General features: G+C 30.6%; 1 protein-coding gene and 1 long non-coding RNA gene across 2 annotated transcripts in view; one reads left to right on the plus strand and one right to left on the minus strand.

Moving 5' to 3' along the window:
- The window catches only part of LOC108380244 (uncharacterized), a 28152-nt gene extending 25826 nt beyond the window's left edge, over nucleotides 1-2326 (plus strand). The window contains exon 3 of the long non-coding RNA XR_001849552.1: nucleotides 1145-2326. This is a non-coding gene — a long non-coding RNA (uncharacterized LOC108380244). The remainder of the gene's footprint in view (nucleotides 1-1144) is intronic.
- The window catches only part of arg (arginase), a 41834-nt gene extending 25089 nt beyond the window's left edge, over nucleotides 1-16745 (minus strand). Inside the window, exons 1-3 of the mRNA XM_017635811.1 lie at nucleotides 16100-16745; nucleotides 15822-16019; nucleotides 12871-13057 (exon numbers count right to left, since the gene is read on the minus strand). Of these exons, the coding sequence (XP_017491300.1) occupies nucleotides 12871-13057; nucleotides 15822-16019; nucleotides 16100-16304 (590 nt within the window). The 5' untranslated portion in view covers nucleotides 16305-16745. The remainder of the gene's footprint in view (nucleotides 1-12870; nucleotides 13058-15821; nucleotides 16020-16099) is intronic.
- Between the last annotated feature and the right edge of the window lie 932 nt (nucleotides 16746-17677).

Here is a 17677-nt window from a genome sequence, read left to right on the forward strand (position 1 = left end):
GCTCAACTGTCCAATAGGAAATGCGACCAACAGAGTGAATACCCCGTTTTTCTATTAAGTTGCGCGGTAATAGGAGAAGAAGTTACAAAGCCCCAGAAAAAAGTAATCAATTTACATATTTATTATTCTAGTTTACATTATTTTTAAATTAGTACATTTTATGGATGCTAAACAACATGTGGCCGCAGCTTATTGCCACATGCATTGTTATACATATTATTATTATTATTCTTAGTATTCTTTCTTCAAAGTGAGACAGTGAAACATGAACAAATGAAGAAAAAAATGCAAAAAGTGAGCCGAGCGCTAAGCGAGGAAACGCATGAGAACAAATAAAAGTAATTAAGTTAAATTAAAAATAAAATTACACTTAAGATGGACGTAGTTGTAGTAGAGAAATAGGTGGTAAACAAAAACACAAGTATACACAAAACGCATGAAACAAACAAGAATTCTAGTCAAAAATGCAAAATAAAAAAATGCATAAAGCAAAAAAGTAGGAGAGAAGAAGGAAGTGTAGTAAAAGCGAATTAAAAAAATTAAATATTTGCTAATGAAGTTAAGCAGCAGCGGCATATGATGTTTAATTGACGCAAAAAAAAATAATAGCAATTAAATGATTAAGTGTGACTGACGCATGTTTCGTCGCAGCTATGAAAGCATGGCAAGGAACAATTTTAATTGCATAAAAATACGATACAATTTCTGCAGCTATAGAAACTACTAAACACATACATATGTACATACTACATACATTATTCGAAAGAAAACACAACAACGGCGAAAGCAAAGATAAAAATAACACTAAAATAACATCCAGAGTATGTTGTCTGCCACCGTTCATTATGCAATGCAATTATTATGTTTATGCTAAGAAAGGCGGTGAAAAAAATACGTGTGTACGGTTCAGGGACAAATTTAATATGAAAATTTTCAAAAAGAATAATATTTCCTATACTTATGTTACATAATAAGTACATATGTGCTAATTTGGTTTATAAAAAGTCGTCTCAATTTTGCGCATTCTTTAGAAATTTCGACGATATTTTCACTTCATATGGCCGTGAGAGATGTGCTACGACGAAGTTAAAAAAAAAATATATTTAAATATTTTGAACAAAAGTTTCTAAATCATGGAAGTTAGACGATTTTCAAAATTCTTAAGTGAACTTTGAAAAGCTGAAATTTTAGGAGTTTCGAACGCTTTGCTGATATATTTAAAAAGATTTAGAAAAAAATTGGAAAATCTTTTAATCAGCAACTCATAATGAGGCTGATTTTTCGAAATGTCTTTCAAATTCCCCGGATTCGTTCCGACGGTATAGCAAAAGTGTGATTGCTTTTAAACTTTTTTATGAACCTGTTGATTTTGTTTTTAAAAGTGGCAGATGATTTTCTTTCAACACGCGTTTGCACAAAGTTCAGTTCGAAAATTTTCGAACTTCGAATATTTATGGTATTTTTACCGAAAAAAATTCTATGTTCGAAATACGAAGTCTAAAACTTCCGAAGTTCGCTTGTTATATTAAAACAACTCTCACTATTGTGCTTTTCTTAAGCTACTTTCGTGAAATAACCAATTTTTTATACATATTTTCCGTGCTAAAACGCTTACTAAAATTTCCGGAAAAACTTCAGTTATAAAAAATAAAAAGATCTGAAGAGTTTGGAAAACTAATTTTTTGAGGTTCTTTTCTCCGCTTATGAATTTATCTACACTTTTAAGTTCAAACTGCACACAAAGCAACAAAAAATGAGGCATTAAAAATGTATTCGAAATATTTTTGTTTTGCTACAAAAGCGAGGAGAAATTCTGTGCAATAGTGTCTACGCGAAAATGTGTATCTCAGAAGAAAGTATAAATTTTTTGCATATATTTTATGATAAAACTAATTTTAAAATGTAGTACATACTTATTTTAAGCATTAATATTTTAAATTATTATGCATACTTACAAAAGAGTAGTTGAAAATGAAAGCGAAAGTATAGCAAAGTAAGAAAAGATCCGAGTGCAAGAAGCAAATTTGATTGATAAAGTACTTTGCTTTCTTTTTTTTGGCACGAAAAATAAATGAATTTTTTAATGAAATGCAGCAGCTACAATTGAAATAAAGCGAGCACATGCAAATAGATGGACAGGGGAGTACAGACGAAGAGAAGGGCAAAAATCGGCAAGAAATTGGAGAAATAAAAATGAATCTTAATAGAACTTAAACAGGAAAATAGACCAAAATTAAAGGAAAACCATGTTGCAATCACACCATACAAGAGAGAAGAGAGGTGTTAGAAAAAGAAATTAAAGGCGGCACCAACAAGAAAAATGTTTAGAAAGAGCAATAAGCCAAAAGGAAAAAAAAAAACAGAGAAATGAAGAGCAAATTTTCGAGCGATGTCAGGCGCTTTTTTTGGCACAGAGGCACTCAAAAAAGGCTGAAAAAAGAATGAAAATGACACAGGAAAGATAAGGAAAATGTTAAAAACTCGACCGATATGCAAATAGACGTACAAAAGCGCAGCACCAAATTTTAATACAAAAAAGTAACTAAAGTTACGGCAGGCAGTTAGTTTAGTGTTTACAGTTTTTTTTTTAGTTTGTTTTCATGTATTTCAAATTGCATTTTTGAAATGTGTGTGCGTTTTATATTACATATAATTATTATTTTTCTTAATTTCAAATAATTATAAGATTTTAATTTTAATTTTTATATTATGAAACAAACTCTTTTATATTCATGTTTTATGTTTTGTAGTTATTGCTATTATATGCGTACCTTAACAAGAACAAAGAAAAAAAAAGAAATGGGTAAAGGAAAAAAATAACAATAATTACTATTTTCATGGGTTTTCAGTTTGTTTTGTATGATTTCGTAATATAATTTTTTTTTTTAACTAATCCAACAAACCACAAAATAGCAGTAAATGCAGTTTGTAAACCATAGTTTTAATTGACTTGTGTTTTTAAATATTATTTTACTTATACGTAATTATTATATTTTGTTTTAATTCCCTTCATAGCAGTCCTTGCGTTTAGTTTGTAATTGATTTGCGTTAACCAATGTAATTTTAATTTCACTATAATTTATTTATTTTTTTCATTTATTAATGTTTATAATTTAGCCATTTTAATCTGTTTATATTTATGTTTTACGACAACAATGTTTGTATGCAGCAAATTAAAATAAAAATTGTGTAAAAAGAAACGTTAAAATCTTATCAAACAGAACGTGTATTTGAAAACTACAAAAAAATTGCATATGAAATGAATGCATTGCAAAATTTTGCTGTACAGGCCCACTGTGCAGAGCTGCGCGTAGCATTTGGATACAGCCTGCACAAGCGCCTTTTTTGCAAACTAAAAAATTATATTTTTTAAATATTAGTTATTATTTTCAAATATGCATACACATGTATGTATAATTATTTTAAATCAAATTTTAATACATATTATTTTATTTAGTTCTGATGAACTTGTGTCCTTTCTCTGAACCATATTTGCGCATTTAAATTTTATTTTGTTAATGTAACTAATCACAAATTTTTCCAAACACGCCAATACAGATTAGTGTAGCTCCACAGCGTAGTAAAAGGGGAGTTGGAATGGAAGCCTCATTTGCATACAAATTAAAAATTTCTGGCAATAATTGTATGAGTTAAGCTGCCTTTACACGAATCGATTTTTGTCGTTCAACCGTAAAATGTAAATGTTAATTGCTTTTCACTAGGCAACAAATAACATATGTTCGGCATTTAAAAGTGGAGATTCCGAATTATAACCATTGTAAATTTCCCGCTTTAAAAGCATACATACATACATATGTGGTCTTTCATTGCAATGACTGAGGTACGGCTAACATTTCTCAAATATTTATTGAGTTCCAAATAGATACAAATCGCTCCCTCTCTTTCTGACTTTATTCCAATAAGGAACGCTAATACTTCTCACTTTTATATACAAATATTGCTAAAGAGTTGATATAGTTATTGATTGGCGCTTATATGTTAGTGTTTGGCCGAGCTTCTCCTCCGATTTGTGGCGTGCGCCTTGATCTTGTCACACAAAGTGAAGGGACTTACAGTTTTACGCCGAGCCCAACGGCGATTGTATTTTTATGAGAAGCGGTTTTTCATTGCAGAAATACACTCGGCAGTTTGCCATTGCTTGCGCTGTTAAGAAAAAATCTTTTTTTTCTATATTTTTTGCGATGTTTGCTTTGATTGACCAGGGCTTGAACAGAGGCCCGCCTGGAGTTTTTATATCGAGCCCTAACTGCCAAAAGAGGTGAGCGTATTTTTTTTTTTTTCTTTTCGATGCAAAAATGCATCTAGATGCTCTAGGAATATTTCTGCATCAAAAATAAAATGTCGGAAAAAATGTCGCTTACATTTTTTTTTGTGCGGTTAGGGGTCGATATGTTGACAGCAGTCCTTCAAAAAAAAAAAAATAAATAAATAATAAAAAATTGCTCGTTTAACACCACAAGTATCCACAACAAATATTTGCAAAAACAAAAAAGTTTAAGCTTCATTATTACTTTTAATTTTAATTATAAGTTTGTGTTTTCATTTTAATTTAATTAAAATTCAAATTTGTATTTCTCACATAAAAAGGAAGACATCAAAATTGTATTGAAAAAACTGTAAGGAAAATACGCAAGAGAATTTTTAGACGAAAATCTGTGGTTTTGACCTTAAATAAAATATCAATTTTGATTTTTAAATTTGATTTGTTTTTTATTTTATTATTATGATTATCATTATGTATTACCATTGTCATTATCAATATTATTATCGTCGTTTAAAGTACAAAACCGCGCATGTTCGGTTGCATAAACTATTTTCTAGAGAGTAAAAACACTAACATTTCAAAATGGGTCTCTTTTTTTATAAAGCAGTCGTATTTCTGGCTAGTATATTTCAGGACGAATGGCAAAGGATTGAGCCAAAAGCTTGTGTGAGCAAATCGAATTTTTGGCAGCAAATGTCAGTTACGCGGTTTTGCAGAATGATGATACGCGGTTTTGTACTTTAAAGGACGTTACACATTCATCATTTTTTCATTTCTCGTCCTCTCCGTTTCCCATTTATCATTTTATGGCCAAAAATATTTTGTTCATTAGTGTGGCACACAAACAAGTGCGAAAACTTACCACTGTTAAATTATCACTAAATATGGCAATTAGCTTACTTATTTGGGGTATTCACAAAATAGCATCACTAGTCATATTATCATAAAATCATTCATTTTATTGGGGTTAAAAATATTTTCGAGTGATTCTCCGAAACCGTTCTTTTAGCCCTTTTGAAATGTATGACATTATGATAATAAGACTCATGAAACCTTATGCATCCACTGACTTAGTAGTATTTTAGGCGATAAAACAAGCAAATACTTTCTCAAAATATTAAAAACTTTTTGAAAAATTTAGCAAATTTTGAAATTTTAAACCAAAAATTTAAAAAATTTTTCAAGTCAACGTACAAAAAATTACTTCAAGCCAAAAACTTTAAAATTTGCAGCAAAAAATTTAAGCATATATATATTTTTTGCTTAAAATTATTAACATTTGTTGGAATTACAATATGTACGTATTTCGTTTTGACTTTTGCCACACACGTGTCAAATTTCAGCTATTCTTTTTTCACGGAAGAAGAGGAAGCAAAAATCAAACACTCACTTTCTCACACTCGCTGAAGCGATATATGAAATTTTGACATTTGTGTACCGACGAAAATCAAATCAGCTGTTCTATTAATACCAACTTATATGAATTCACCTTGGCTTGAAGTGAATTTTCTTTTTGAAAGTCAAAAATTGTTTGCTTTGTAAAATTCTGAAAATTTTCTAGCAATTCAAACTAAATTTTTTTAATTTGAAATTTAAAGTTTCTGTTGCTTAAAGTTTTTGTTTTAATTTAGGAAAAAAATTGAATACCGTTAAAAAAAATCGTTGCCGCTATTTGTGTGCTGCGCTCTACTCATTCATGCTGCATTTATTCACCTCTACATCGAGCTCCGCCCTCTTTATTTTCACGTCCCTTTTTCTTTTTACTCCTTACCCAGTTGTAACTTTTCTCTTTCTCTCTCCCTCACTTTTTTATCATTCTCTTTGTTTTTCGTTGCTCGTTCTACCATATCTCGTTAGTTGGTTAATTTTTGTTGTACTGTTATTAAGTTTTCGTTTTGTTGTCAAAGATATAATTTTGTTTGGTTTACTTTTGTGTTTTTTCATTCGTTTTTTCGGTTTTCTCCCATTTATGTCGGCGTGTAGTAATTCTGTTGTTTTGCTTGTGGCGGCTCTTTCTCAACATTTAAGTGGCATTTCCCTGAGATAAGAATGTAAAAGATATCACCCAGGAGAGCTGCGAATTCCCGCAGTTTTCTTCTATTTATATTTATGCTCGCTGTTTCTACTTGTTCTTTTGTATTTCACATTTCAGAAAATTCATTTGTTTTGTGGAAAAGTATTTTTTCAGTATTGCTGAAGATTTTCTAAAAAATTCTGTGAATTTTCTTTCTAGTCAAGCAGCTAAACAGCTGTCCAGTGTATGAGGATTGAACTCGCAATTCGAATTCTTTTTTGGAATTCAAAATATTTTTTTTTATAAAAATTTAAAATACAGAATATGTTAAAAAAAAAACATTCCAATGCTAGTCAAAACGCAAAAATAAAGTCTTAAAAAATAGGTGTAAAACGTGTACTTATAACAGAAAAAGAACTATCCTTAAGAGGAAGAAGAAACTAATTTTACAAGTTTCTTTATTTATTTTTTGAAGCATTCCAAAAAAGTTAGAATGATATTGCAGCAAATAATCTACTTATTTACAAGAATACTCAACAAAAATTTTATTGACATTCTTATATTATATTTTTACTAGAAAAAATGCAGGCTTATAACAAAGGTGTTAATTTAAATTTGTATGTATTTCAGTGAAAAATGTGAATTTTTAATTGAATTATAAAAGCGTATAACAAAAAGCAAATGATGCATAACCAAAAAAAAAATAATGCTTCTATTGAAAAACGAAAAGACAGACATTTATAAGTTTATGAAATTTAATTTATTCAATTCTTATATATTTATCAATTACAAGCATAAAAACAAAAACGAAGCAAATGATATTTATGCAATTTATTATCTATCTTAAACATTATGATTACATTTATGATATTATTATTCTGCTAGCAGCATATTTATAAGCAAAACTAAAACAAAAAACATAAAACTTAACCAAAAACCCAAAATGAAAGTAATATTACATATAAATGTGTTTCAAAATATGCTTATGAGTTTTTCTTCATTTACTTTACCTAAAAAATTAGTATACCACATAGAAATATTACAAGTGATATTTCCATGTAAATTTTCACTCCGAGTATTTGTTTCGATATACATAGCCCTGTTTTCGATTTACTATATATATTTTTTTTTTACGTATTTGTTTATTTTTATTTTCACTTGTATTATTTTTTCTTTTCAACTGCTTAGTTTGTGAAATTATGTTGGTTATTATTTTGCGTATTTTTTATTAATATTTAATGAGGATTTCGAAGCTATTTTAGTTAAACTTGTTTTCTTAGACGTTATACTTTGTCTTGTTTTCACAAATCTTGTGCTTCGATTTCGTTAGTTGCATTTTCCTTTCGGTTATTTAGTTTCCTCACTTCGTTAAATACTATGATTTCACTTCTTTGGGTGAACTCATTTCACCTCGTAATTTTTGTCGATTTTCGATTTGCGTTTTTCTGTTTGTATCTACGAATTCTACTCTTGGATTTCGTTTACCAGATTTTTTCACTTGGTTGAGTGATTTTATTTCACGTCATTGTGTGATTTGATTTCACTTCTAATTTTCTGTCAATTTATGATTGTGTTTTTCCATTTTTTCCTCTGTGAACTATTTGATTTAGCTTCTAACTTTTTTCTATTTTAGATATGTTTTTGTATGTGTTTTTTGCACTAATTCTGCGCTTCAGTTTCGTTACTTGCATTCTCTCATTTGGTTCGAGTGATTTGATTTAACTTCGCTGGGTGATTTGATTTCACTACTATTTTTTCTATTTTCGATTTTTTTCTATTTTTCATTTTTAATTTTTTTTTCAGATATTTTTTTTTTCGATTTGTGGTTTTTGATGTGCCATTGATTTATGTATGTCATTTGAAAAGAAAAAATGTTTTATTTTTTCATTTTCTTTTCGCCATTCTATGTTGTTAATTTTTAAGCGTTATTTTATTTAGTTTTCAATTCTCAAATCCGTTTCTTCATTTGATAGCGTTGTAATACTTGTCAGCTGCGTACCAAAAAATTGAATTCGCTAGCGTTTTTCTTTTAGGTTGTAATCGCTTTGTGCTTTTAAGCTCATTGATTTAAGTTTTTAATGAAATTCGATGCGAGTAATAATTTAAAAAATCCCGAAAGCACACATTTTTTACTTCAAATTATGTGCTACTACACTCCTTTTCCTCACAGTTCTTATTTATGTGCACACATACTGTATTGCGTGAATTGTGTGCGTTTGTGACGCTTCCCTTTCGCCGACTTTCTTTTTGTGCTCTCACTTGCCATTTGTTCTCAAACTTCCCATTTAATTTTCTCTCTTTTCATTTGTTGTTATAATTCTTTGATCGTATCGTATTCATCGACTACAACATCCCATCGCTAAACAAGAATATTTATCAGTTGTTTATTTACACTGGAACACAAATGTACTTGTATTTTTGTTTGAATATAGTGTACGATAATTTTTCGCCAACAAATTTTCAGTTTTTTTGCAGCTGTTTCTTCTCTGCTATACGTAATGAACGGATAATGAATCGAACAAATAATGACAACGGTATTTTCCCCACGATTTCACGCATTTGTTGAGTCTAGTTTTGTATATTGTCTCTGTATATTGTATAACTGTATTGTGTATATTTTCGGTAAGTAAATTTTATAAGTTATTATAATTTTTCATATTTTGAAAAATTAGCATTCCATATTTCTTAATTGGCTTATAATAATGTATTTATACTTGATAGTTCATACAAATTTATTATAATTTTTTTTTTATTCTATGAATTGCGTTACGTACCTACATCTTTTCAACACTCCCATTATTGGTTATCTTTGGATGTGCTCCGTATCGAGTCATCAAAGAAATAAAAATAAAATGAAAACAACAACACTGTTTGTTTACCACTTGTCAGTTACATGTTTAACTTTTTTCGTTTTCTCCCAATTTTCTCCAAATCAGTCGACAGTTACATAAATGAGTCAAAAAACGCTCGGTTTGTATTTTTCTTCTTCTATTCAATTACTTAGTCGTACATTTTGCAAAACATTGTATTGTAATATTTTTAATTTAATTCTGATTTGTTTATTTACAGGTGTTTGTGTGCTAATTTTCACAGTTAAAGAAATAAACAATATATAAAAACCATAAAAAAGTAATCCCAGATTATTTGAACTTCTTGAACGCCAACCGCTCACGTACAAAGTATTTAATTATTATAATTGTATTATTATTATTATTATTATTATTATTATATTTTAATAATCTATATTCTTTTTGTTAAAAATTTAGTGTATAATTTTTTGTAAGCGTATGTAAGACTTGTTTATAATTTTTGGCAAAAATATGAACAAAAAAACAATACAAAGCATAAGACAATCAACAAAAATAATTCAAGTTACCGTACCAAGCAACCATTCATTAATCACGCTTGTCATCCACTCAAGCAGCGAAGGCGATCATGATGATAATTATTAACGTAGACCCGATTGAGTAAAATAAAAAAAAAAAACAATATACAGGCAGGTTCTGTAGGTAATGTGAATTCAAATTCAATTGCAAAGCCAACTGCAATTATTTTCAAATATTTTAATTTCAAAATGCGATATTTCTAATTTATCCATTCTTGTTACTGGCTGTACATAATTAATAACAAAAATTAAGTCAAAATAATATATGTTTTTGGACATTTTATCATACAATTAATTAATAAGGTTAAGCAGGATAATATGTTCAGTCTAACAGATAACTAAATTAAAAAAAAAATTGGCGAAGATACATACATCTGTTATATGTGCCTTTCGATCGTGTTTTCTGTTTGTATACAAACTACATATCGACGGCCGAATGGAATGATTCGAAAACGCCCTACCTCAGAAAACTTTTTAAGGACGCCTACTTCAGAATTTGATTAAAAAATGGCCCCATCTCAGAATTTGGTTCAAAAGCGAACTATCTCAACTGAAAATATGTTGAGATATGGGGCGTTTCTGAATGGGCTGCTGAGATAGGGAATTTTTGAACTGAATTCTGAAATAAGGCGTTGTTCAATAAGATGCCAAATTCTTTCGAAATTCAAAAATTGTAGGATTTTACTTCCAAAAGCGAGAAAGAAAAAACTATGCTAGCTATGGGCATTTGGTTTTCATTTGTGAAAACTTTGGAATTCGGAGTAGCTTCTATGAATTTTGGTTCCACAAAAATAAAATTAACATACTTATGTCTGGTCTACTTTAATACATTTGCATATTTGTCATTTTCTACCAAGTCATTTATGTTTTTTTTTTCTTCAGATCCCATAACTAAATCGCATTGTAACATTTTCCCATAATTAACAATTTTACCAAACTTGTAATTTTAAGTTTAATATGCTATGTCATTATATTTATTACGTAATTGTAAAGTTATATACTTATAATTTATTTATTTATTTGTGCATTGTATTAATGGCTTAAAAGCTTCAACGGTATACATGTACGGTCTGCTTGAAAGAACAAAGAGAACCCAACAAATCATTAGTCGACACCTTTCGTGTGATTTGAAGGGGAAACTGCGAATAGCTCCCGCTTCTCGAGAAAAAAGTATTAATGCTTTTACCAAAAAACTTAAGTATTAAACCATTCTTAGCTTTCTCCAACTACACCCACCACTCGCTCGGTTCTTTTTTGACTTGTCATCAAAAAGTAAGCCACCACTCCAGCTCTTGCGAGCTTTGACTTGCATTCCACAAGAAATTATAAAATTGCAACTTAATTTCGATGTGTCGAATTCGCATTGTTTTTCTGAATTCCTTACTAAATTTATTAAATTTGTATGCATTATGAGTTTTAGAAAACGAAATATTTTTTGTTGAAAGCACTTACTAGACTTAAATAACTTTTTTTTTTTTGCAAGCAATTAAAAGCTTTTAAGTTATGCCATTCTAACTAACTTTTAAGCACAAGAAATGTGTATTATTTGAATTAGATTAGAACTTATTTTCTTCAATGTACTTTTATTATTGTATTTACATATAGTGGTAATTATTTGATGCGCAAAATGTAAGTTTAAAAGTGGGAAATAATTTTTTCTGTATCTTTTCCTTTTTAAAATTATGTTAATTTTAGAGATGAGTTATTTTTCTTAAAAAGGAAATACGTACATACATATGTAAGCTTGGTTATCGATTGAGTTTGCTATTTTCAATTTATTTGATTGCCAATTAGACGTGGAAGTATTTTTTTTTTTATGATTTTTTAACAAGTTCTAGTTTATTTAAAAAAATTAACTTTTTGGTTTCACCTAATTTACTTAAAGGTTCTTTTAAACAATATATTTTTGCTTAGCAGTTGTAAAAAAAAAACGAAAACATATTCCAATAAAAAAATTACTTGAGAAGTACAAATAGATTTAAGTAAATTAACATATTTATGTACAATGCTGATAAGACTGTGAATGTTAGGTGCAACCTTTGTATGACGTACGTATTTTTGCAAAAAAAAAAAACAACATTGTGATATATTTAGAGTAAATATATTTAGAATATTTATATATAGTAATGCCGTTAAAAATAATAATAAACTTCACATGTTTTATAAACTTTTTTTTCGAAAATTTGTATGCATATTGAGAAGACAAAAGAACGCAGGAGCAAATGGTGAACGCGTAAGGGGAGCAGAAAAAGGAAATTTTTCTGTTGCGAACAGGAAAAAACTGTCTTAACTACCATTCCGTTCCGTATTGTTCCGTGTATTCCTGTTGCTTTTCGCAAAACGAGAACGAGATTTTAACAGAATTCGCGACAGCAAAGAAATAAATTGACCATCAAAAGCGCTATGAAGATTGCTTCCTGAACTAAACCAATTTTACTCAGCAGGAGTAAATTCGTTTGAAGCAAATGTGGAATATACGCGAAATTGAACAGCTGATATCGCAAAGTGTAAAATGATGCTGACCCACGTCGGGCTTATTCAAGCCCTGCTGATTTTCAACAAATCTTTAAACATCGTTTGCATTTTATTTTCTAAAACTCAAAACCATCGAAATAAACTATTTTCTATGCAAAAAAAAAAAAATCAAATCAACTTTGTTTCCTTAATTTTTTCTGGGTCTTATCTGCCAGCTGATAGCGCAAAAATTATGTGCAGAACAAAACAAGGTTTATTGAGAGAGAATATGTAGTACATATGTTTGTATATTTACGTTGAGTGCTGTCGGTCAGGGGGTTGCCTACTTACATGCAGATGGATGTACATACGTACATTAGGGTGGTCTAAAAATGCATGTGAAAAAATAAAGTCGGAATTTTTAGGCTCTTATGATTTTCAAGAATTCCATACCATTTCAACGAAAAGTTGTTTTTTTTGCCCATATAAAATACATGGAAAACTTTGAGCACTTTCAGCGACCTCTAAATATTTTTTTGATTTCAAAATACAAAATAGGGGTATATTATTTCGATATATAACAATATATATATCACCTCACATAGGAGGTGAGAGTTTCAAATTCTTCCTTTACTTATTTTGGACCACCCTAATGTAGATACATATATGTATTCTATGATTTTTTTTTTTCTTATATTACAAGTGGTTATAGCTTTACTTATTGCGACTTACCAAACAGGCGCCGTTTTTTCGAGCTGCGCATGCTGCCAGAAGACGCGTAATTCTTTGAGTAGAAACGACACCGGCATGCCATGTATATTACCCGACTCGGAGGTATTATGCAGATTGATGTCCGCATGTGCGTCCACCCATACCAGCGATAGATTGGGCGTGTGCTGCAAGTGGCCGGCAACGGAGCCTAAGGTAGGGAATCATGAAATAAACTTTAAGAAATTAATAAATAAAATTTTAGATTACTTAAAAAAGAATGGACATAATTTTATGATGGGATATTTTCAGCTTTTGCAGTCTTAATTCATAAATGTACCTGCAACAAGACATAAATTAGGATCATTACAGCCGACATCTTCTGAATTCTATTCAAAAGTATAGTGGGGAGCAAGAATGAGTACATCGTAATTTTTGTTAAATATTTGCAAAGTTTTTAAAGTTAATTTTTTGTTATTTTTTTTATTTATTTATTTTATTTTATTTTATATTTTATATTTTATTTTATTTTCGTGCTTAAACCAAAACCATACAAATTTCCATTAAAATGATTAACTTTAAGAATCAGCAAAAAATATTTAACAAATATCACCATATACTAATTTTTGCACCCCCTGTATATTTCTATCAGGCAGCTTCTGCAATTCACTTCCTTTGTTGAAATTCACTCGGAAGTGAGCTGCAGAAGCGGTCTATATAATGGGTCGATTACGGATGTCAACCGAACTTCAGTTACTGTGTGTTACTGATGGCAACTGGCAACTGAAATCTGGCAACTGAGTTGCTATACTGGCAACTGCACCTTTGTGGTTGCCGCGCAAATTTTGATTGTGAAAATTTATTTATTTTTTTAACTGTTTCCACGGTTTATTTACACTCAAACCGTGGTTGCTGGCACCTCAAAACTTGGTTATTTTCAACTTTGCAGCACTTAACTATAGTTGCTATTCATAATACACATTTTCATTGCAGTGGCGTTGGCCTTCGGCAACTCAACTGAAGTTGGTTTGCTATTCATAATCGACCCATAAATTACAAAACAGCACACATATGATGGTTTGCTATCGAATTTGTGAGACCGGTAAATTCATATGAAATGCTCGATAAGATTGGCTGATTCATTCAGTTCATAGTTTTCTAAGGACAAGGTGCGTAATTAAAAAGTGCAGTCTGATCTGCATCGCCGTTTTTATAGTGAATTTTCACAACGTGTTGCTGAATTAAAAATAAAAAGTCGGTAGATTACTCACTAAAGACTTGATCAAATTTAAAACCAACTACTACATCTATAAATTAATAATAATAAGTTGTACCTATAACTACTCTGTAAGGAAACGAAAATGTTAGATAGAGCCTTTCTATATTAGGGTAATAAACAAATTCTCGTTTATGAAGGAAAAATGATACTCACTAAAATAAGAATAAAAAACCAACGCTGAAAGCAATTAAAAAATTAAAAAAGTATATAAAAAACTAAAGAAAAATAAAATAATATAAAAATATTAATACAAAAAAAGTTAAAAAATAAAATTAAAAAAAGGAAAAAATTAAAAGTAAAAAATATAAATTTTATAATTGTTATATCTATGGTCATAAACAATAACCGCCTAAGTCGACTTAAGAAAGAATTAAGTTATATAATATATATTATGCTATCGTATTCTGTGTGAAATCCCTATTTAAAACATATTTTGGTTTCCCCCTAAGGATAACATTACGATCCAAATGTTTAAAATGTTTTTTCTCGAATTCAGATTTTTCGACTGATTTTTTTTTTTGCTTAATTTTAGTTATTTTTTCCATAAAAACATAGTTTATTCTTAAAAAAAAACCGTACGCTTCCAAGTTTCAAAGGGTGTGCAATATTAAAAAAAAAATTTCAACATTTGTAAAAAATTTCAAGTTTTTTATTATATTACTGAGTGGAAGACCTATCTCGGCAGCCAGTTCGAAAAACCCCTATATCAGAAAACTTTTCAAGAACGCCATATTTAATAATTTTATTGAAAAACACCCTATCTCATCGGAAAACATATTGAAAATATGCTGAGATAGTGTGTTTTTGAACCGAATTCTAAGATAGGGCGTTCTTCAACCAAATTCTGAGATAAGGTGTTTTCGAACTGGCTGCTGAGATCGGTCGATCTTCCACTCAGGTGTCTATATAGTCCCCATTTGCCAGAAACATTAATGTGTAAAAATTCAAATTTTGGGAAATCAAGTTCTAGAGGTTTTTTATGAGACCTACGATATCTTAGAAAAATTTTGAGTATTCAGTTTGTAGTCAATTAAATTTTAGCGCAAGCTTGAAGTACCTATGGCTTACCGTAAATTTTTATTTTTTTTTTTCGTTGAAAGTGTTGCTCATTTTCTTCCCTTTCAAAAATCGTCGAACACACTTTGTAAGTTCTAGCTATTTCAAACTTGCTCTTAAATTTAATGGGCAACAAAACTTGGCTCGAATTAACACCCGTTCACGGATCGAAAACCATACGAAAGAAAATTACGTGACACGTCCGGCAGTATAAGCTGAATGGGACAAAGAGTACGTTCACGTATGTCATAATGCGAAAAATGTTTTTACGTAACGAGTATGACATATTGAACTAGACAACGACGTTCACAATATCATGGAAAAGCGATAATCGAATAACAGTCGTTTATCTACTATTGGTCGACATTCGCAATAGGGGTGTATATTTTTATAAAAATTAACTAAAATTAAATATGTATCAAGAAAAAATAAAACATAAATTTTTAAAACTTGTGAGCTTTATAATTTTAGTTAATATACCATGCACCGTTATCAGTTATTCTCTTGCATCAACCAATTTCGGTTAGGTTCAAAACTAAAACTAAATTTTAGGCCTCTCTTTAGAGCGCAATAAATTCACTACTTTTCTTTTTTTAATGAACTTTGCAACACCGTCCGCTCACTGGCGTTTCTTGCTTACCAAATCCAATTGCATGATCACCGCCGATAGTCAAAAACTGATCGTTCTCCTGCAACAGTTCTTGCACCTTGCGGATCAGCGCCTTATTGCAGCCCATAAATTCACCATAGTTCTTAATGTTGCGGTATTCGGGCGCTTCTGTCGGTATAGGATCGACTTCGAATTGCAGATCGCCATAGTCATGCACTTGCAAATTGCCTGGACGGTTGAAAACGCGAATATGTATGTACTTAGTTTTTGCATTCAAATGAAATACCGCTGAAATTTCGGTCACTTACCATAGGACACCTGTTCGAGCAGCGGTACGAGTCCATTTTCGCGCAGCAATGCAGGCGCACGCTCTACACCGCCCTTGCCCTGACCCTTCGAGAAAGGCACACCGATAATGCCCAGGCGCGCTTTCGAGTCGCTATCCGCGTGGCTACTGAAATTACGTGCGTGCCGCAATTGGCACGCGACACGTGTGGCACAGCGCTTTAACATTTTTGTTTGTTTTCAAATGTTTTTACTTTTTCCTAAAAATAATTTGTTATTTTAGAACTTTGCACAGTACACAGCACGTGAATGATCCGCAGATTTTTACTAGCCGCTACGCGTGTTTCACTTGCGCTTTCACTCGACACTAACTACTCGCCTGAAGCTATGTGTGGCCGTAGAAAAGTCGAAAACTGCTACAGGCTTGTTTTTTTTTCAATTTTTGGAAAGAAAACAACTGATAAGCATAAATCGGAATTGTTTTCTTGCAGATATAGAGATTAGTTGCTGATGGTGGTAAGATTTTAAGCGTCCACGCCTATTTTCAGCCGTTCCTCTGGTGGTTCGTGGGGGTTTTTTTTTTGTTTTTATTTATAATTTTTTAGTCACGCAAAAAAATATGATGAAAGTTGGAAAAAAAATTTGCAAAGTGACTGAAGCTATTCAAAGAGGTGCTGATTAGCCTGCCAAAGGCTACGCGAATGAAAAACGGACGCCAGCAAAACTGAAAGATGCTGCGGGAAGGCCGCTAACGCAAGCGAATTGTGTGGAGAGATGAGGCTGGCGCTCGCGAAAGTGATAAGCCGGTAGTGATAACCTTTCTAAACTGGTGCGTCGATGTACATACATACATATGTCGTGACTTTGAGTATGTATTAGGAGATGGAATAAGTGTGAGGGCAAGTTTTTATTATTGATTTAAACTTGATTTCAATACAAGGAATCGCATTTTTTGTGTTTATAGCAATCATCATAGTTATCGATAGTTTTCCCGATGAATGTGGGAATAGAAATATGGATATATTCATCAATAAACAGCTCGTTAAATTCTTATGTATATATATCGGTTAAAATAGAGCTAACGGTTTCGATAAATGTGCGTAAGTATGTATAGATAAATATATAATATTATCGATTATTTTATCGCCAATAATGACGACAGCGATATTGGTAAGTATACTGATAAAATAGCCGATAAATTTATCGATAAATATAATTTTCGAAAAATACTTTTTTTGTGATACGAGTACAATATCGAGATCGAAATTTTATAGTTTTTCTCACCTAAGCCACCCATACAGCTCCATAGCCGAAAATCTCGCGTCCAAAAGTCCTAGTCCGTTACAGTGAACAAAAAACACGTATTATGGCCTCAATTTTCATATTTTACATTCATTTAATTTTTTCCCTATGAAATGTTTAATATCTAGAATCTAGATATAGCTGAATGAAAATAATAAAACGCCCAAAGGGCCCAAAAGAAAAAAAAAAACAAGACTGGAAATCGCAATTTCTAATTATTTTTCGTTACATTTTGATTATTTATGAATATGATATTTTTTTTATTAATCCTCGAAGAAATATCGCAAGTATGTAATAGT

Source organism: Rhagoletis zephyria, unplaced genomic scaffold, assembly GCF_001687245.7.
Source record: "Rhagoletis zephyria isolate East Lansing unplaced genomic scaffold, Rhagoletis_zephyria_1.1 Rzeph_scaffold_00006, whole genome shotgun sequence".
Taxonomy (NCBI): Eukaryota; Metazoa; Arthropoda; class Insecta; order Diptera; family Tephritidae; genus Rhagoletis; species Rhagoletis zephyria.